We start from the raw sequence: 21824 nt of genomic DNA on the forward strand, positions 1-21824 counted from the left end.
ATATGATCTGCTATGACCTGTATTGTCATATCATATTTTAATGTCGTTTTATAATTTGTACTGTTGGTAAGCAACGGATAGGCACTTTTTTTATTGTTTAGATGGATGGACGAACTCACAGCCCACCTGGTGTTAAGTGGTGACTGGAGCCCATAGACATCTACAGCGTAAATGCGCCACACACCTTGAGACACAGATACAACGGCTGCCCCTCCCTTCAAACCGAAACGCATTATTGCTTCACGGCAGAAATGAACAGGGCGGTGGTACCTACCCGTGCGGACTCACAACAGGTCCTACCACCAGTAACTCAATTGACGGAGCCCAACGTGTGGGCATCTCTTCGAAATTCGTCTATATTGGCCATTTGCATTGGTTTTCGATAAACTTGCCAAACGTGTAGGCAGTAGCACTTGCCTTGCGTTCATCTCTAAGGGTGCATTCACAAGTAGTTATGATGCTTTTGAAGTCCATTAAATCCATTTCCACATAGTAAAATTAGTTCTATTTGAAAAATGGTGCATTTTATAGCCTATAATATTTGGCTCACTTACTACAAATCGTCGCTTGTGGTATCCAATACATCTGTTTTCAATATTGATATTTTCACAAATTATATGCAAAAAATATCATGACATTTTTGTAATATACATATCGACGCTTGAAAGGCAAACGTGACTAAGCGACAATGCGTGAACTTTACAGTGGACTAATTTAAAATTGAAATACCTGAAAACAAAATTTATTTTAACGAAAAAAACGCTCTGCTGTATTCTGTTTAGTTAGAGTACGCACGGTACATTACTAAGACGTAATACATTAAAATCGACACAACAATACACATATCGGGTCGTCACAGTCGCCTGGTCAGACGGAGTTCCCACAGTGACCCGCCATAATTTATAGTACGGGCAACGTCTTGGCACAACTACCTGTGACCGCAGGTGCACTCGAAGAAAACAGGGATGTCGAAGGCAAGTAATCGTTAATACTACGCGTTTAAGTTAATTGTGTTTTGTTTTTTGTTTTTAGTAGTAGTTTTTTTACTGATTAGAAAACGTATTGTGATCCTTCAGCGGAATTCCGTGAAGCAGTAATGCGTTTCGGTTTGAAGGGTGGGATAAGCCTTTGTAATGTAAAATCTAAACTTAGAACTCATGTCTCAAAGTAGTTACATTAACGTGGTACATCTCTTTGGGATCCTGTGACCACTTAAAGCGAGGCGGGCTGTGAGCTCGTCCGTCTAAGCGATAAAAAAGTTAAAGCATAAACATAAAGTAATATGGAAGCGAAAAAATCTAAGTTAATTGCTTTGACATTCGTGGAAACACTCCCTGATTCTTTTTATTACCTACGAGAATTTTAACGGCCATCGAAGCTCATAGACACCGACACGTGAAATCGGTTTCTCACCCTGAAACATACGACTGTCGTCTCAATTACAACTGCTATCGGCCTGCACTTCAAAACTGGACCGCAAATGCTTCATGGCAGAAATAGGCAGATTGATGACTTACAACTTAGCCAAACTTCTTCATTTCAGAAAAAAAACTGAACATGCTGAAGAACCTGTCCATGTGGGAGGATAACGGAGGGAAAGATCTTTCACCGAGCGAGTGATATTGTTGTTGAATGTTTGTTGTTCGGAACTTGTTTAAATGCAAGCTTGTCTTGAAAGTGTTGTAAGCGAGATTCAGGCATCTGTCAAATATCTTGCGTTATATGATGGCTACCCGCCACAGTCCAAACAGAGAGTTACTATCCTTCGATAGACTCAATCAAACGATATTATTGTTGACCATATAAACTGTTTTATAATTTCAAGGTGCAAATTTACTATAGATTATAACTTCGTGGCAGCTGATGAGTTGTCGTAAACAACAAAAAACACCGATTTGTATTTTTAAATAACTCCCTCGCGGCAACCCTGTGACCAGCCAGCATGGTATATTGTGTGATTTTCTTAAGTCGCGGACACATGAGGTCATAGTTAAATAAGTAAAAACTTAAGGTGGGGCGTTATGGGAACTGAGCACGGTAACATCACCTTGTAATGCGCTCAAAGCATTACCGAACTAAACCATGAATTAACAACGTTTATAACTTTAATTGCTTGTCAGATTGAACGAGGATTAAATGCGTTTTTTTTTACACTTTCGCTGTTATCTAGCCAGCGCTTTATTTTATTCATAAAAGTTACATATTTTGAGATATCCATAAAAACTATATTTTTTTGGAAATACTGAAAAGAATTTTTGGAAATACTGAAAAGAACGTGAGTTAAGACGTTAATTTAAAAACTACTTTGGTTTTGAAGTAGCCGAGACTGGTAATATTAATTTCGTAAATTACGTTAACATTCAAAATTATTACCAAAATATTTCTAGTAGAAGATTTGGATTTGTAAATAAGAATTAATGCATATCCGAAAAAAATATCTTATTAGCTTTATAACGCGTTCTGAGAAAACAAGGATACACTTCCAACTAACTAATTAATAGAGCATTTGTGCATTGAATATACAACGCGATCTGAGAATAGAGAAGAAAAAACGCACAGAAAAGGATGAATTCTTATATGTGAATCGTTATAAAAACTGTAATGACGGCCATTGTTAATACACCAAGGATACTTTGTTTTTATGTTCCCATTTAATGGTACGTTAAGTTTCCGTGATTGAGTAAACAGAATCGTTATTAAAACCTTTTTTTTTCTACCTATGCTGATAGCCTTGAGAGGCCGTTTCAGCTTCGCCCTAACACGTAGATGAGCTCACGGGGCTCAAACCGGAGTCTTGCTAACACTGGCCCTAGCAAGAGCAGTGCTTCGCAGAATCTACCACCGGATCGGAAACGCGACCCACTGAGAAAATCCGGCGAGAAACTCTGTGGACTTTGTCTATGGGTTAATTCGCAACTCGAGCCCTTCATCGCAAGCGACGGGTTCGACGAGGACGGTGACAGGGGTTAAAACAACTTATCTGTGATATGAGAGATGTTAATACTCAATGTTTTAGTGTACGTAGCAGTAGTCAATCGATTTTTACCTGCTAATGCTCTGTTGATGTTCGCAACCTGTCTGGTAATAAGTGGAGAATTACCCACGATGAATATGGTATTGAAATATCAAACATTTTTTAATGCCTCGCCTCTTTCTTTGCTCGGCCTCTTTTTAATTTCTTTTATAGTCGATGTCACTCATGGGTAACGGCAATGCTAAAGGCACACGGCCTGGTTTGAGGAAGACATGCCATGACTTAGCTGTTTTTGGATCTATCATAGTTGTCAAGTGGTTACCGGAGTCCATAGACATCGCAATATGTATGCAGACACCCAACTCTAAACATACCAGGCCTCAATCGTATCATACGTTAATGATGATGATCATGATATGTTAAGTGGAATACCGAAGCATTTAATTTATTTTACAAACAATAGAATACCTGCTAATATCAGTCACGTTTTCTTAACAACTTCATAATATGAATTTTCTTACTTTAAATTTATTCTTAAATTATGATGTAATAAAAGATTATCAAAAATCAAAATGAACAGTGCTCACGTGTTATTTCATCTGGTTTATTAATCATATGAAAACATAAAAATAAGTTAATTGAATTACTTTTAATATATTTTTTATTCATTTTATGATACCAGTACAGCAACATACGGTCCGTTCTCACGGCTACGGTACAGAGCCCACGGTATGTTATCAGCTCAATGAAAAATATACCTCATGACCAAACCAACAAAGATCAAGACTGCAAAATTTACTACAACACAGTGAAAACCTAAGCTTTTTGCTTTACACCTCTAGATATTACTTGAAAAATTAAAGATAAAATGGATGTTTCTATTGTCTAATTTTAAATGAGGAAAATTAAAATGTAAGTTACTTGATGATTCAATAATATTCACTAATGCAATGCATTCATCTCGTAAAGACGATTGTGTACCTAAATCACGAACCCAAATATATTTAAATATATATATAAAAATAAGCATTAGGTATTTAAGAGTGAATTAATATCAAGATAATAAGGTTTATATTTCCAGGCGCAACGAAAATTAACGAAAAATTACATTGCTTATAAAGTGTTATTATTATTATTATTATTGCTTAGATGGGTGGACGAGCTCACAGCCCACCTGGTATTAAGTAATTACCAGCCTATAGACATCTACAACGTAAATGCACCACCCACCTTGAGATAAAACTTCTAAGGTCTCAGTATAGTTACAACGGCTGCCCCGCCCTTCAAACCGAAACGCATTACTGCTTCACGGCAGAAATAGGCAGGGTGGTGGTACCTACCCGCGCGGACTCACAAGAGGTCCACCAATAAAACACGTATTTATGACATACAACAGTTTCACAACTAAAACTGTTTTGTTCTACTTTATTTTGCAAATGAGCCTATAGTTACTCAGTAATTAACTGCGGAAATACAACGGTATTGAGTGTGTGAATGCACAGTGCTTTTAAGCCAAAACATCCAACTTCAATTTCCTTAACTACGTCATTTTCAGACTTCAAAAATGATGTCACGTTTAAAGCTGCACCATGCGTAGACGATAATAATAGTTTAAAAAAACTAACAAAATACGCTTTTATAGAAAATCAATTTTTCATTTGATATTATCAAAATAACCCTTCTACTCATATCTGTTCATAAAATATTTATAACTACTGATACCATGCACCCCACGCTTTTTTTACAATAAAATATTTTTTTTCTTACACTATTTTTAATTCAAATTTATTAAAATTTATTTTCTACTTTTTAGTTGGATTTTCTATAAAAGCGTTTTTTGTTAGTTAATTTTTTAAAAATATTGAATTGTCATCGGTTCTTAATAAGTATACCAAATTTCGAGTTAATCCGACGTTTTGAAGGGGGTCAAAATCATGTTCAAAGATTCCGTTACATACTAACATACATACGTCTGAAGCTAATAAAAGCGTATTAAAAAGTATAAAACTTACCTTTATGTGGGTCATTCGATGGTAATATAGATTGGAGCTGGCCGTAAATCGTTTTCCGCAATGCTGACACTGGTGTGGCTTTTCGCCAGAGTGTATCCTTCTGTGTGTGTTCAGACTGCTCGACGTGCTGAAACCTTTGTTGCACACCATGCACACATGAGGCTTCTCTCCTACAAAATCAAATGGAATACGTTTTACCCTAATCGCGAAATTAAACATAAAAAAATCCTTTGTTCGTACTGGTCATGATTTTATTATTTGTGAGATTGTTTGTTAAAAAACAACAAGAACCAACTTAGTAACGAATTTCAAGAACATTAAATGTTTAATTAAGTTTCAAAGTAATAATAAATTGGACAAGTACAAAAATGATTAAAATTCAAAGGTGTGTGACAAAATATACAATAATTATCCGTTTATACCTGTATGTGTCCTCATATGTCGTTTCAATAACGATGGTCTGTCAAACGCCTTTCCACAGACTTCACAAGGCAGTAACGCTCTCTCAGACTTAGTCGGTCTTCTTTGGATTTTCGGCGTCATGTCCAACAGCTCATTCGATGACCCAACAGATAGCGATGCCATGGAATCTCCCGATATCGATTTATGTTCATCCTCTGGTCCAGACGGAGGGGATATTGGCAAAAGGACTCTCGACAGAAGTGATGTGGATAGATCTAAAGGAGAATCTGCAAAAAGAATGTCTGGATTAGTGATATTCATCAAATTACATAACGTAGTCTAAAACTGAGCTTTCATCCATAAAGCATGCATTATACGAACTGCACTGTTATTACAATGAAGGCATTAAAATTGCGGCCAACACACTCTAAAAACAAGATCGTTGTATAGAGGACCTTAAGTTTGGGTTTACCACATGGTTGAATATTTGACAGTGCCGACCATAGCTTTCAATTAACTAAAATGAAGTTTATGGTCCACCTAATATTAAGCAGTCATTAGGCGTGAGTGCAGTTACACCCTTAAGTCGTCGTTGGTCGTCGACTATCGCCTCGACGACCCGTCGGTCGGGCGTCCTCGGGGTGGCGCCGCGTGTCTGGTTGACCGCGGGAACCCCCCTACTCTGAACGGGTTCTGACCCCGGACGGAGATCGGACGTCGGGTGTAAGAGTGCAGGGGAGTCGTTTAGTGGGTGGGCCCTAAAATCCTTGGGCCCGCGATCTGCTCTCAACACCTGCAGATCGTTGAGTCTCACATACCCCGCGCGCCCCCTAGGCGCGGGGACCTCGTAGGAGGTTCGGCCCCCGGCCCGAGAGAAAAAAAAAAAAAAAAAACTTATAGTCGTAATTGCAATAGTGTAAATTTATATCAACCCTGTCCGCCATGTATTATTTCTTTATGTCAAATATCTATACCTATATATTAATACATGAAGCAAAAACTTTGTATCCCTTTTTACGAAAATTGCGCGAACGGAGGAGTATAATTTTTCACACTTATAGAGAATATAGAGAAGAAGTGCACAATGCTAATATTTTTTTTAAATAATGCATAAAAGTTACACTAAATCAATAAAGAAAACATTACACACACTACATACCATGTATTTGACGCACACACGCATGCATACTATTTATTGTCAAACTTTTGTTCTTGACGTCTGTGGTCAAATTAAGAATAGATTAAATATTGTTTGTCTTTATTAATTTGTGCGAAATTTGTGATTATAGAAGTATAAAATACAATCATAATAGTGTGCAAACTTACAATTCCAATTAATTATAGTCGAATTTCGACTACCGCGGGACCTCTAGTATTTAGTAAACATGTCAACTACCGTTACTCAAGACAGGAATTAGTCTGATATTTGGGGGGCCAAATTATTTAGCAATATTATGATCGCAGTAGAGTCAAGCGGCAGAAAGCTGAAGCCCACATTTCCATTGCTTCAACAATAAGAAATAACTACATGAATGCATGATAAATTGACGTCTAAATGAATCACATAAAATCTACTGGAATAACCTTAAAAGCTTTCAAACAATCAATCAACACCTCTTCTGTTGTATCTTTAGCCTTATTATCAAGCTTGTCTATCTCGTTGACTAATAAAAGCTAATTTAATTTCATAAGCCCATTAGTAAAATGTATTTATACACATTTATAAATTTAATACTGTTTGATGTATCACATCAATTTGGTGATATTTTTAAGACGAATTTCAATAGCCAAGTTATTAAGTCGCATTAATATGTAAAACGTCAATTCTCTTCAGAAAACATCATAATTTTTACAATTTAAATTTTTCTCTTTATTAATATTGAATTCCGCTGAACATAAAACATAACTCGGGGCAAATTTAACGGTCATTAATAAAGTTTAAGAAATTTTTAATTCCAGATCAAATTTTTATCATGTTCCAATCAAGCGAAAATTTTATAATGAACCCGTTTTATTGACAACCGTAAATTTTGCTATGGATGCTTAGACAATTTATATTTATTACGACCCGTCTTGGCTCTTTGAGCGCCGGTTTAATTGGCGTTCTCAATTTCGAATATCCAACTCTATCGAACCCTACACTTGTCTTCGTCTAATATACGGAATGTGTGAAATACTTTCTAATGTGCCAATGGGAAATGTGTTCAACGACTAATCCTGTGGATTTTTGACAATTTTCTAATTCCCATTTTTATTATCATCTGTAATTAGTACATTCCGTTCTCTTAGTTCGTTATTCCCAGACTTAAATGTACCTACATCAAACAAACCAGTCATATCTCTGGCAAAAATGAAAAACAATTATGAAAATATCCTTTAAAGTTATCGATAAAATGAAACTACACAATATGTTGATGCCCGTAATAAATCCTTAGCGCTAAGTGCCGTGTCACTAGATGGTAAGGATTAATTAACGGTTACACGCTCAGTACGAGATCCGCGGATAGTTGTATTTATATTCGTTCGACTGATGCTCCGAGATGTCGGAATGCCTAGATATGGTATGGTGGGTGATATGATCTGTCTAGCGGCAGCCTTTAGATTTCATTCCTGTTCGAAATCGTATCAGCGTTCTATATTTAATAATTATTATAGCTGACATTCGTTTATTATATATGATGTAAAAACTTGTAGTAGGACCTGTTGTGAGTCCGCACGGGTAGGTACCATCACCCTGCCTATTTCTGCCGTGAAGCAGTAATGCGTTTCGGTTTGAAGGGTGGGGCAGCCGTTGTAACTATACTGAGACCTTAGAACTTATATCTCAACGTTGGTGGCGCATTTACGTTGTAGATGTCTATAGGCTCCAGTAATACACTTAACACCAGGCGGGCTGTGAGCTCGTCCTAATCGATCTAAGCGATAAAAAAGCAGTCTGCTAAAAACAACGCAGTTTGCTTTTTAAACATATTCGTTAACTTATCCGACCGCGACGGGGCAACGCAAGGCCGCTGTCGCCAGAAAAATGTCTTGTCGGGTTCCACGGATTCACTCTAGATGCTTCTAGGACCATCAAGCACCTGTCATCGTCCTCGTCTAACTAACCTCAGCGAACTAAGCCATAGAAACAGCCCACTGAGTTTCTCGCCGGATCATCTCAGTAGGTCGTGATTTCGATCCGATTGTAGATTCTGTGAAGTACTGCTCTTCCTAGGGCTGGTGCTGGCAAATTCTCTGAGGTTGAGCCCGTGAGCTCATCAACCCGTTCGGCCGGCTGGAATAGCCTCTTAGGTTACTAGCAAATAGGTAGAAGAAAAAAAGAACATTGGGCATGACATGAGGCACAGTCTGCCACTTCTATTCTCCTACTTTTTCTCGTTTAAGCCGCTGAGTAACAAAAAAAAAAGTATTCATATTTGTATCTAATTTGAGCGATGCCGTCGGCATTATCTTTTAAGTTCAACTTTCATTTATACTAAAGCATTAAATTATATCAATATTTTTCATACTGAACATATTATTTTATTATCTACTTGTTCAACTCAACTTCAAAGTTATTGATGTATGCTTAGTCGTATATAAATCATTTCAATAAAAGGAGGTAAAATTGGCATAGTTATTACAGATTGCTCATTGGTGTAGAGACTGTAGTACAACGGGGCTTTGTAGATGTTCTGGGTCTGAGTCAGTATCTATCATAGGCGTTCTGGGTGTATGAAGTCCAGGTCAAAATTGTGTTGTAGTGACAGATGTTCTTTTCCAGTTCCAACTGGAACTCATTATGGATTCATCACTCATCACGGGTCGTACCCGTATGAAACAATCAATATATTTAAATATATCTATATAGCTTTATAGGAAGGAAGGATTACTGGTGGTGCGAACTTTTCTAGTTACACCAGGACAAGTGGGCGAGCAAAGGCTCAGCCAGGATGGATTTATATATAACGTGTGGGAGGTCGTCAATGCTATGGACTGATCAAATCAAGACTATGGTGGAAAATCCACTAAATAAGTGCAACAGGATGGCCTCGACCAAGGAGTGATGGCGGGACATCGTGAGACGCGTCAAATCTGCCCCCTGCAACACTACATGATTATAATGACCACTCTATCAAGAGTGAAACGAATAAGAAGAAGAATATTTAATTTTTTTTTTTTTTTTATTGCTTAGATGGGTGGACGAGCTCACAGCCCACCTGGTATAAAGTGGTACTGGAGCCCATGGACATCTACAACGTAAATGCGCCACCCACTTTGAGATATAAGTTCTAAGATCTCAGTATAGTTACAACGGCTGCCCCACCCTTCAAACCGAAACGCATTACTGCTTCAGGGCAGAAATAGGCAGGGTGGTGGTACCTACCCGCGCTGACTCACAAGAGGTCCTACCACCAGTAAAAAATTTTGTGGCATATCCAAAAAAAACATGCTCTGACCAACCCTTGTTGGCTTTGTTATGAAACACAGACTAATTACTATCAATACCATCAAGTCGATAAAGTTGTTCCGGTTAATAAAAATCCACTTCAATAATGAGAAATTAACAAATGAAACTTTTCATTTGAATAAACGACAAAAAACGAACAAAGACGACGAAAGGGTTAACAAAAAAAAAACAACAATTCATCTATTCAAATAGACAGTATCGGTTCGCAATTTCAATAGGTCGTTTCCTAAGGGAGATAAAAAACCAATCAAGGCGGCTCCGACTACTGCACGAAAGCGATATTCATAGTCCGAGCTTATTGTTTTTGATTGGTTTTTGTTTTTCCCGTACTGTGGGTGTTATAAAGCTACCTCGCTTGCTGTTATCCAAATGTTAATGCTATCAATTCGTAACATAGGATCAGCAGGCTGTTTGTATAGAGATAGAGATATGTGAGATACGTTTTGGTATTCATTATAGTATTTGGTAATTTGTTAAGAAAAATCACAATTAAAATTATATCAATTGTAATTTTTCCTCGGGGCAAATAAAGCAAAATCCCATTGAACAAATTACTTTTAGAAATATCAACCCTTTTTGGTTTTTGTTCGCTGCTATTTAAGGATAACTTCTCCACTTCTTGTAGTTCAAGTACCTATGAGAATAAAGTTATTTGTAAAAACTGAAGTTACTTAATACTTATCAATTCTACTAAATTTTTCATTCATCTCATCATTATAGATTGTTTAGGTTCCAATATTATCTAAGTAACGGGATGAAATAGTTTTTTATTACTCTCAAAAATTCTTGAGTCGCTGTCTTTGATCGTAATGTGCTGAATAAATAAGGAAATATTATTACTTCATAAAAGTTACTTCAATACATTGAAGATAGTAGCTAATGGTCTATAAATTTATATAATGCTAAACAAATGATTTTAACAGCTCACACCTGACTTGTGCTTATAGTTGAGGGGTATAGGTTAAATGGACAAGAAGGAGTTGAAATGCCAAAATTTAATAAAGCATACGGTATTATCGATCTTTTATCCCCAACAAAGCTGAAATCCATTCCGTTGATAATATAAATAAATTACGTCAAAGCATATACTTATATAATACTGCTTATGTACCAACTCTGATATAGGTATGTTACTAATTAACTAGTGTACCACATTCCTTAAAAAATATTTCAACAAAAAAGCCTGAGAATTAATTTTATATTCAAAATAAACCCTCTAGATTCGACCCGCTTCACAAGTGAGTCCTTTGATCTGCCGCGCCGTGATAGCGGGAGCCGATATCGCGGCAGATGGAAATGTATGTATCTCGAAACTTGTTTGCGCGATTGTACCATGGGAAGCGAAATATGGATTGACTTTTTGATTGTGTTTGTTAACGCCTCGATTCTTGTCAAGGGTACTTACTCTTTTTAAAACATCGCACATTATTTTGTGCCGCTTACCAAATTAGTATGCAATGGACAGAGAAAAGACAGACAAACTTTCGAAATAATATTTTTTAGGAAGGACGGAATACTGGTGGCCCTGAGGACTTGATAGTTTCATCAGAACAGATGAGCACGGGCTCAGCCAGGAGTGACGGGATTAGCTAACAGCTGCTCAAGTGCCTCCAGAGGAGACCTACCAGCTTAAGGGCAGCTGCTTCGCTAATGCATCTACTACCGGATCGGAACCATATTGTCTATAATCTCCGGTAGTCACAATATTAGGTGAGCGGTCATTCATTCATCTAGCGCCATAAAAATCTTATGTTGAGCATTTACATAAATCATTATCTCAATTAGCTTTTGTCATTGTTTTCTAAAATTAATTATTTGAAAAGTTTCTTGTGTGTGTATTATTAAAAAAATGAAAAGGTTATTTATCAGATCCCTTTTTAAAGACGAACATATTTGCAGCACATGCCAATACACTGCAACGCAATAAATGGAAAATATTCGATTTTATAAGTGCAAAAGTGTGTAGCCTTACTACATTTATCATACGAGAATGTCATCTCGGACTGATATGAAAACGTTTTAAGAACACAGTACATAATATTATTCGCGTGGATTTAAATTGATTCTGTGCTAATGAAATCGTTCTAAATATACATTCCTAAAGCATACTTACGGGTGGAGTCGAGTTATAAATATTTTTCACAGATTGACTTCCACGGTGAAGGAATAACATCGTGTAATAAAAATCAAACCCGCAAAATTATAATTTGGATAAGTACTGGAGGTAGGTCCTCTTGTGAGTCCGTACGGGTAGGTACCACCATCCTGCCTAATTCTGCCGTGAAGCAGTAATGCATTTCGGTTTGAAGGGTAGGGCAGCTGTTGTAACTATATGGGACCTTAGAACCGATATCTCAAGGTGGGTGGCGCATTGGGGCTGTGGATGTCTATGGGCTCCAGTAACCACTTAACACAAGGTGGGCTGTGAGCTCGTCCACCCATCTATGCAATGAAAAAAAAGAAAATTGCGGGAATCCAATGGAGCGTAGCTGGGTTCCACTAATCCTTTACAAATATCTTGGTGGCTTCGGTGGTGGAATGGTTAGTCATTGAATACCATATAACTAGTCCTCCCGGTTGACTCTCGATACTTCTAGGCATTCCAAGCACTTCTCGTCAAACCTGTCGAATAGGAGGAAGGTTCGACATGCAACTTAACCCAGAGACACAGACCACTGAGTTTCTCGCCGCATCTTCTCAGTAGGTCGCGATTCCGATCTGGAGATAGATTCAGCGAAGCATTGCTCTTGCTGTGGCATATGTTAGCGATGTTTCGAGCTGAGCCCCGTGAGCTTCCCTTACAAGTTCTGGGAAGCTAGTATAATCCCTTGAGATTCCTTAACCGATTGAGATTTCTACAGTTGATGTTTGGTATTTTATAGAAGGCCCATGGCACACCACGTTGATTGAGAACTAAAACGTGTGATGTCTTAAGAAATAAAACGCAACTATTGACAATTTAAGTTCATGGCCAACCTAATCAATTCACTCAGTGTAAATAGTTAATCACAAAAACTCATACATAGAAAATTACCGTGTGAAAGAGCCCACTTAGTCATGTCATGTTAATTTAAAAAAAAAGTAAACAAATTAATCAAGATAATACAACAAATTGATAGAAAAAAAATTTAAGGTGCTAGATTCTTAATGGGCATCCAATGGTCCGAACGTTAGATTCGCATCGTTAAATGAGTATTTTGTACCTGTTTGTTGCTATTAAATATTGTAATCACGCGAAATTGGATATAGATTATTATTTAGAATTCAGAAATTCGTCATTTTAATCGAATGGGCGTGTATTTTTTTTATTTTGAACGACCTTGCTTGATACATAAAAATGAATCGTTTCACATTCAATGACATCAATTTGGCTGGAATACAAAAGTTACTCTCTTGGTCCTAAAGCATAAGAGGCTCGGTGAATCGTATTGATAAAAATAAAGATGCAACAGTATTGCATGCGAAAACAGATGGTTGTACCGTAATGCGTTGCGCTTGATCCATATTTGTAAACATCATATTATCAACCATGCCTGTTTGAGGCAGCGACTCTCACGCCGACACAGAAAACCGCCCGTGAAGAGGCAGCAACAATTTTTTTTTTAATCAATTAGATAAACATAACGCTAGACCTAGCGCCATCACTGTCCTATTTCTGAAGCAACCATGCGTATCAAATTGATAACCGTTATACAATACAATTGAGATATCGACCTCATGTCTCACAGTGGGCAACTCATTTCCACTGTGATATCTATGGGCTGCAGTAATCACTTAACACTTGATGGCTGTTTCGAATAAAAATGGCTTGAATAGAAGAATTAGCGGTACATAGCAACGGGCTTAATACATAGCCACTGCAGTAAAATATGCTCGTAATGCTAACAGCCGCCTCCAATGGAGGAACATCGCTCAACGTGCGGCCGCCTTGGATGTGAGCGGCGACGACGAAACGCAACCCTGTCCATCGACAGCCATGACTACTTGGCCAAGAGTATCCGACTAGGAAGAAGAAGAAGCAAGGGGCTCTGCTTGGACGTCCTCGTACCCTGGAAAGCATCTTGCCGACACAAACTAGCAGTTGCACTGTCTCGTCATTCGGTTATATGGTCACTATAATATGAAAAGAATTCGCTCCCGTTTTAAATTAATTCCATTTACAGTAAAATTTAATGTTTCAGTTGAATTGGTACGCAATTAGTACACGTAAGTACAGCTCATAGCCAGTTAAAATATTGTTAAGTATTTAATAAAATCTGTCAACGGCCAACGGTCATTGAAGCTATTCTCATAAACATTATTGCCTGGTTATACGTAATAATTGTGAAGCGGTTTTATGTGTTTTAATGTTGGTACAAATACTATAATAATATAACATTACGAACGAAAATTAAATTCAGTTTACCTCAATGAGCATTGGTCTAGCACATAGTGTAATCCAACACATTTAACGCTGGAGGTACAAGAACTAATGGCGCGATCAGACTGGAATGCGTGAATCTCTTAAGTCACAAATAGGAAGAATTATTTAATCCATCTGTGAGGATTAAGACCCTTACTGAGAATAAATTTACGGAAAACTAGGACTTAGGACTAGGACTAAGAAACTAGAACTAAGAAAGAATTTGCCATGATGACTGATTAGTGAAAACTGCGACAACGGGTGAGTAAAGGAAACGGAATAACAGTAGCTTAAGAAGACGAGGGTCGCGTCCCCTGACCAATTGGCATCGTGTAAAGATATGTGACCACAAAACATATGATGAGAAAAATAATGTCTAAACATACCATGCATTGCATATTGCCAGTTCTGTCTGGACCTAACTCTGTGTAACACGAATAGATTTTTTATTGCTCAGATGGATGAATGAGCTCACGGGCCACCTGATACGTGATTACCTCATATACGTGGTGGAGCTCATAGACATTAACACCTAAATGCCGCCAACCACCTTGAGACATGAGTTCGGTGGTCTCAGTTTTATAGCACAATGGCTGCTCAAATGTAAAACCAAAACGTATGGTAGCTACAGCTCACATATCACTGTGTAATCTACAATATATCTTGCACGTAGATTATATATTGCTTACCTTCCAAAATAGAGTCCATGGTCTGTCTATACAGGTTATTCCTCATTTTAACGAAGAACATTTCCTCTGGTCTCTCCGGTAGGTAATAGACGACGAGCTCCGTGTGAGCAGACACTGGCTTCACTGTCTCGTAGACTGGTTCGCCCTTTACTTTTGTGCAGACTAGGTTTACCTATCAGAAGATTAAGTTATTAAAGCATTACAAAGCCAAAATACTAGTAGTTTCTACTATAGATAAGGCATATTGTGAGCCCATACGCATGGGTACCATCAGTCTGCCTATTGCTGCCACGAAGCAGTTCTTATTCATTCTCAATTGTTTTACAATATAGTGAGTACTTCGAGCTCGTGTCTTAAAGTAAGTCAGAGCATTGACGTTGTGGTGTTATTTGGTTCGAATAATAGTTTTTAGTCTGATTCTTGTCTGATTGAATGATTAATCATGTCTAGCTTTGAGGCAAATATGCGAACTTGGTCTTTTTAAACTATACTATTTCTGCATTTGTAATAGCAGTATTATCTCAAAAATCATCATCTCATTCAAACTGATCAATATGCAGAGGCAAGAGAGAACCTTAAGAGACTCCTAGATAAAACAAAGTTTACTTAATGGACATGTCTAATACGGTGTTTCCCAACGTAGGGCCTACGCCCCACAAGAGGGCAATTTGATAATTAAGGAGAGCAATCCACAAAATTAATATAGAAAATCTGTATTAAAATTATTTTGAATTTCAATTTCAGTTTTTTATTATATGTTTTGAAATATGACCTGCTGTGTTCTGATAATAACTTTATTGTGATTTCTTCCTAAAACCTATTATTTATATTTCTTAAGTGAACAAATCAATTTTTTTATGTTAAAAATTATTTATGAGGCGCATAAAAATTTTAGAAATTACAGTGGGGCATGACACAAAAAGGTTGGGAAGCACTATTCTATTATGTACTTAAAAATTTTAGAAATGTTACAGTGGGGCGTGACACAAAAAAGGTTGGGAAACACTGTTCTAATATGTACTTACTTGAGGTCCATAATTTTCGGAAACCCTTAGGAATCGCACCCAATTGCAGTGTCGAACTTGGATGCCGCCTGTCGTGCACACCTCATCAAACAGGCCGAACCGGTGTCGAACCTGCGTAGTAAGAGAACGTTAATGCTGTATGTACATGTCAACTTTTATAGGCTTGACAAGCAGCAAGTACAGCTGCTATGTTCCTCTAGGACCAACATATCTCATTCACTATGACGGAATAATTTTCAAATCAAAAAGGAAAAATGTGTGTGTGTGCAAGTGCACACACGGTAGAAGTGAAACATAAAATATAAAAATAATCGCAAGGGTCAACCACTCCGCCGTGCAATGAGGCAGCCTCGCCCAGGGGGAACCGCCTGCATGATCGCGGTATCCCGGTGCCAGGTAGGTATGATTTAGCAAGAGAAATACGAGAACGTCTATCAACTGTGTAACATCTTGTCACCGCGATTCAGGAATTGTTGAATTTACGCGCAGCGAAATTTGTTGATAACAAACTAAATAGAAATAAAATAAACATGGCGCGTAACGGAAGAAATTAAGATGGCGCGTAACCGAAAAACGTTACATACGTTTTTCCTCCCTACGTCGATAAAGAAGTTTCACTTAAAAAAATCGCTTTTCATCAATTCGTCTCTGAACTAGAGAGTCTTCGAGAACTTCGAGTCTCGAGTGTAATTTTAGATGAATTATTTTAAAAAAATCCTACATTATAGCCGTATAATTAATTATCAAACATAGAAAGAAATACAACTTGGCCCGATTCGAAGTATTTTAAGAGGGACCGTATGACAACAAATGGCAATTGTGAATTAAATACAAATCTGCGTTAATAATCGTTTTAGTATATTACTACCATCCCATTTATCTTGGCCACGAAGCGGTCATTACGTTTTCATAGGAAGAACAAAGGAGCTAAGACCATAATTAACACTAATATAAATATACACTAGAAGTATAATCTTCGAATTAATTAAAACCACTTTTACGGCTTAATATCGCGTTTTTAGTATCACTATTATATAATATTATTCCGGTCATATCGAATAGTTTACAATTTTCGGAGTCGTGAAGTCATAATACGTTTCAGTTTGAAGGGTGAGACAGCCGTTGTACTGTAAAACTTAAACTAAGAACTCGTAACTCAAAGAGGGTAGCGTTGACGTTGTTGATGCCCACGGGCTCCGGCAACCACTTAGTATCAGGGGGGCCGTGAGCTCGTCCACTTATCTAATCAATAACAAAAATATAAAAATCACGGACGAGTAAAGTGTTATTTGTCGACATTGCTATATTCTGCTAACTACCATTTATTTTTCTGTGAAATTTATTTCTAGACCTACATTTCATTTCACTTGGAGCGAACTAATAGTATCTTCAGATATTCCAGTTTGTTTACCTTGGGTTCACATCACTGAAGTATGAAACCTAAAGTTTACATCTACACGGTAAGACGATTCCAGGTGGCAGATAAACGCCAACCATTTTCTCTATTAGATTTAAGATGTTTTTTGACGTAACAACGTCTTATAATTCGATGGAGCTGGCTGCACGCACGAAAAAACATGACTCATTGAGGCGTTCCATTTAAGGCTTGAAGTGCAAGCGAGAGCGCACAAAGAGCGACAAAGAGGCACAATCGGCCTCCGCGTTCGGCAGCGTTCGACATCTGTCTCTTTCCTACTTGAGTGAGTGATGCATCTGCGTGGACAGCTGCTATACAATAATACATTTACATGTTTTCGTCAAGTACGAAGTTCAGTGAAAAGTGAATGTGGTGTCAATTTGGTTTCCGAAGGTTTGGGTAGCGAAATGTTTTATTTTATCAAATCTTATAAAAAATGCAGACTTGTGTTCTCGCTTATTCTTCACTTCCACGAATTGCTACGGAAATCTAGCTAATGTATTTATAACTATTCAAAGAGTTTGAGTTGCTTCGCTAAAGAGATAAACGCAGGTTACAATCATAAAGCTACTGTTCGAGATTAAGTTTTGTAATTCCGAGAACGAATGTAAATTTTATGATACGGAATTAATTTTATTTAAACACAATTAAACGAAACAGTCGTTTATAATCTGAATGCACAACATGTAAAACAGTGGATAGTGAGCTTAACCGCATTATCATAAAAGCAATGCAGATTGCGCGCATTTCTCTAATCAGACCTCTCACAGAATAATATTTATCGAAACAGATGTGTCCCGTTTTAAAATTATATCATTGAACTTTTTATGCTTTAACGCGTTCGCCGGTGAAAGATTGTTTTTCTTACCACGAAGCGTAACCTTAGCCACAGTTGCACGTCATTGGAATTTCGTCTTAAAACACTGCTAGGGGTATTTGAGCAAAACGTAAATATGGGTGATCCGTCGGCACCAATATCTCAGATTTATGAGAATGTATGAGATATAGACAAAAAAATCTTAGACAGAAGTGCTGTGTCTGTCAATAGCGATACCTTGTGATGATTACACCTGATTTGTCTAAATTTACCAAAAAGAAAAGATTATTCAATTCGCTTGAAACAAATTTAAAGATATAATTCATTACTTCGAAAATTGACTCGTCGTAATGAGAGAATGTTAACCGATGCCATTAATGATCTATCGTAATTAAGACGTTTGATGAATTACGAAAGTCAGAAGTCGTGACCATATTAATTATATTAATAATCATGTTCGTGTTTCGTCGAATATTTACGTTTTCATCATTTTACTGCAGTTGTAAAATAAAATCAGATTAATCGAAATAGATGTGTCCCGTTTTAAAATTATATCATTGAAATTTTTTTACTTTAACGCGTTCGTCAGTGAAAGATTGTTTTTCTTACCGCGAAGCCTAACCTTAGCCACAGTTGCACGTCATTACGATTATTTTTCTAATGAAATACGTACTCACCAAATGTTCACGATTGACTTCCACGGTGAAGGAATAACATCGTGTAATAAAAACCAAACCCGCAAAATTATAATTTGCGTAATCACTGGTGGTAGGACCTCTTGGGAGTGTCCGCACGGGTAGGTACCACCACCCCGCCTATTTCCGTCGTGAAGCAGTAATGCGTTTCGGTTCGAAGGGTGAGGCAACCGTTGTAACTATACTGAGACCTTAGAACTTATATCTCGAGGTGGGTGGCGCATTTACGTTGTAGATGTCTATGGGCTCCAGTCACCACTTAACACCAGGTGGGCTGTGAGCTCGTCCATCCATCTAAGCAATAAAAAAAAATAAAAAAAATATCTCTAAAATAAATGAAAACACCATTCATATTGTCTCTTGTCTATTTGCGACGGTGCTTTTCAAAATAATTAATTTCTGTCACGTACTGCAATTTTTCTTTTTAAATGAGGTTTGAAGTATATAAATATTCCTTACCTGTAGGTGGTGGAGGCGATAACGAATTTATAATTGTTATTAATTTTGAAGGAACAACACACTCGTCCTAAAAAATGAATCATCGTCATCATCATCTCAGCCTTTCCACTTCCCACACCGCACTTGTCAATGAATAAATAACTCAATAAAAAACGAATAGTATGCGATTAGCGAAAATGCGAAAACGATTAATATCTATCTACTAAAAGGCAAAAAGCAAATTGTTTCATACCCATTATTTTGTTTAGTATCATACAAGTATTATTATATTATTATAGTATTACAAAGGATAATAAATTTGTATTGACACTCATCAAGACATATCTAGTGTACTCAAAAACGATAAGCTAGCTAAAAGGTATTTAGTATCGGTTAAATGGTATATACACCTTTTAGAGTCTTGATGTTACGATGAGAGATCAAATTTCCAAATTTCATGCTTTTATAAATGCCCCTTAATAACACGCATGAAAATCTATGCAATTAAACTTCTTCATATAGCTCTATAAAAATACAGAGCATTCTAAAACTAAATTGAACTAGGTTTTAAAAGCTTACACAAAATAATACCACGTATGACATTTCTAATTTTTTTGTTAATCTTTGAGAATTAGATATCTTTCAAGTAACCGCTGTACCGAGGTTACTGGTACGTAATGACGTGAAAATTACTTCAAACATGAACTGCAAGACAGCAGCGAGCCGCAAAATTCAATCCGACAATCAAATGAATGGGATTTAAGGATATAACGAATGCTGGGGTAATTTAATTCTTCGAGTCTAGTAACGGATATTGTAGAGAGAAACGAAAATTATCACCGAATTAACTCAACAGAATGAAAGATTATGAAACTGTATAACTATCAGTCCAACCAATCATTAAACTTAACTTACTTAATTTGTTTTTTTTTCTACCTAAGCTGATAGCCTTGAGAGGCTATTTCATCGTAACCTTAACTAGTAGGTGAGCTCACGCGCCTCAAACCGGAGTCATGCTAACACTGACCCTAAAAAGAGCAGTGCATCGCAGAATCTACCATCGGATCGGCAACACGACCCACTGAGAAGATCCGGCGAGAAACTCAGTGGGCTGTGTCTATGGGTTAATTCGCTCGTCGAGTCCTTCGTCGCAAGCCACGGGTTCGACGAGGACGGTGACCGGCTTATTAATAATACTCTTTACACGGTTAAAAGAGTTCACAGACCACGTGGTATTACTTTGTAAGGGGTGTTCCTTTGAAAATATAATAGAACTTATGACTGCGATTCTATAGAAACAGACCGCCGTACCACCAGTTTTATCTTTATAATGCTTTTTTTAGTTGAAAGATTTGCGACACTACTCGCTGTGATTGTGGATTATTAAGTGTTAGCAATCGTTGGGGAGCGCTCGGGCTGTTGTTAGGAAACCCTCCCCTACCTAGTGGGCTCTTGATTTCGCTTACCCGTTCTAGCTAAATGATAAGGTCTACAAACCAAACGCAGTCGCTTCAATTCAAAAAAGTTATAATTACCACTGCACTAATTGTTACTCTGATTGGTGGTAAGAAAAAAATCGATTATCCAATTTACGTAACATGAAATCGATTTTCTTACCTACCATAGTTTACTTGACATTCAATTCTGGTCTACAACTCCTACAAATCAATATTCAAACGACATTAAATACGATTTAAAATATGAGAACCGATTGATGATCACGACGTGATCATATCGATAATAAATATGTAAATTGAACGCTAATATTGCGCGAGATTAAGCTCGTTAATTTTCAATACAAAAACTAATAAATATCAATTTGTATGGGAACAAACATGATCTTGATTAAATTATTTTATAAGAGGAATATATTAGTATAATATTAGAATTGTATTTATTCGTAAAATATTTTTGACTTATGCGATTGCCGTGCTTTTTCAATATTAATACTAATTTATAATAAATTATTTCAATGTTTTGTTCAATGCTGTTGCATAATCTGTAGGCGCGTTGAATTTAGTCTGAGCAGATTAAATATCGAATTGAATCCCGTCCAGCGAATAGCTAAGATAATTTTTTTTTTTTTTTTTACCTCCTTGTCTTTGGCTGCATTGCAATTTTACAATTCAATTACGAGATTTAGATTTAGTATCATCTACGTATTAGTATATTCTGGCTAGTCGTGGACGTAATTAAAACTATTTTACAGCTTAATCTGGAGCGATTAAATTATCGACGACATTCCGTAATCGGCTGTGACGACGAAAACTGCAGCCATTTAAAACGTCGGATATAAAATTAAATGATAATGATAAAAACGAAATTAAACCGTAAATGCAGTATCCATTAGATTTGGATTTGTTCGTAATGGTGTTTTTAAATGCACTTAACGGCTTTTAGAAATTAATTAAAAATATAGCCTAATTTTGTCGGCGGTTAATTTTCATTAAAATCGAAGGTGTATTGTAGAGTCGGGAGTAAAAGTTCGGCATAGCTTATTGCT

General features: G+C 37.0%; 1 protein-coding gene across 1 annotated transcript in view; it reads right to left on the reverse strand.

Annotated features, from left to right (window-relative positions):
• Positions 1-21824, reverse strand: part of LOC114243093 (uncharacterized) — a 104353-nt gene that overhangs the window by 29227 nt on the left and 53302 nt on the right. Inside the window, exons 2-5 of the mRNA XM_028174460.2 lie at positions 15955-16065; positions 14930-15101; positions 5409-5675; positions 4987-5156 (exon numbers count right to left, since the gene is read on the reverse strand). Coding sequence (XP_028030261.1) covers positions 4987-5156; positions 5409-5675; positions 14930-15101; positions 15955-16065 — 720 coding nt within the window. The remainder of the gene's footprint in view (positions 1-4986; positions 5157-5408; positions 5676-14929; positions 15102-15954; positions 16066-21824) is intronic.

Source organism: Bombyx mandarina, chromosome 12 (assembly GCF_030267445.1).
Source record: "Bombyx mandarina strain Sakado chromosome 12, ASM3026744v2".
NCBI lineage: Eukaryota > Metazoa > Arthropoda > Insecta > Lepidoptera > Bombycidae > Bombyx > Bombyx mandarina.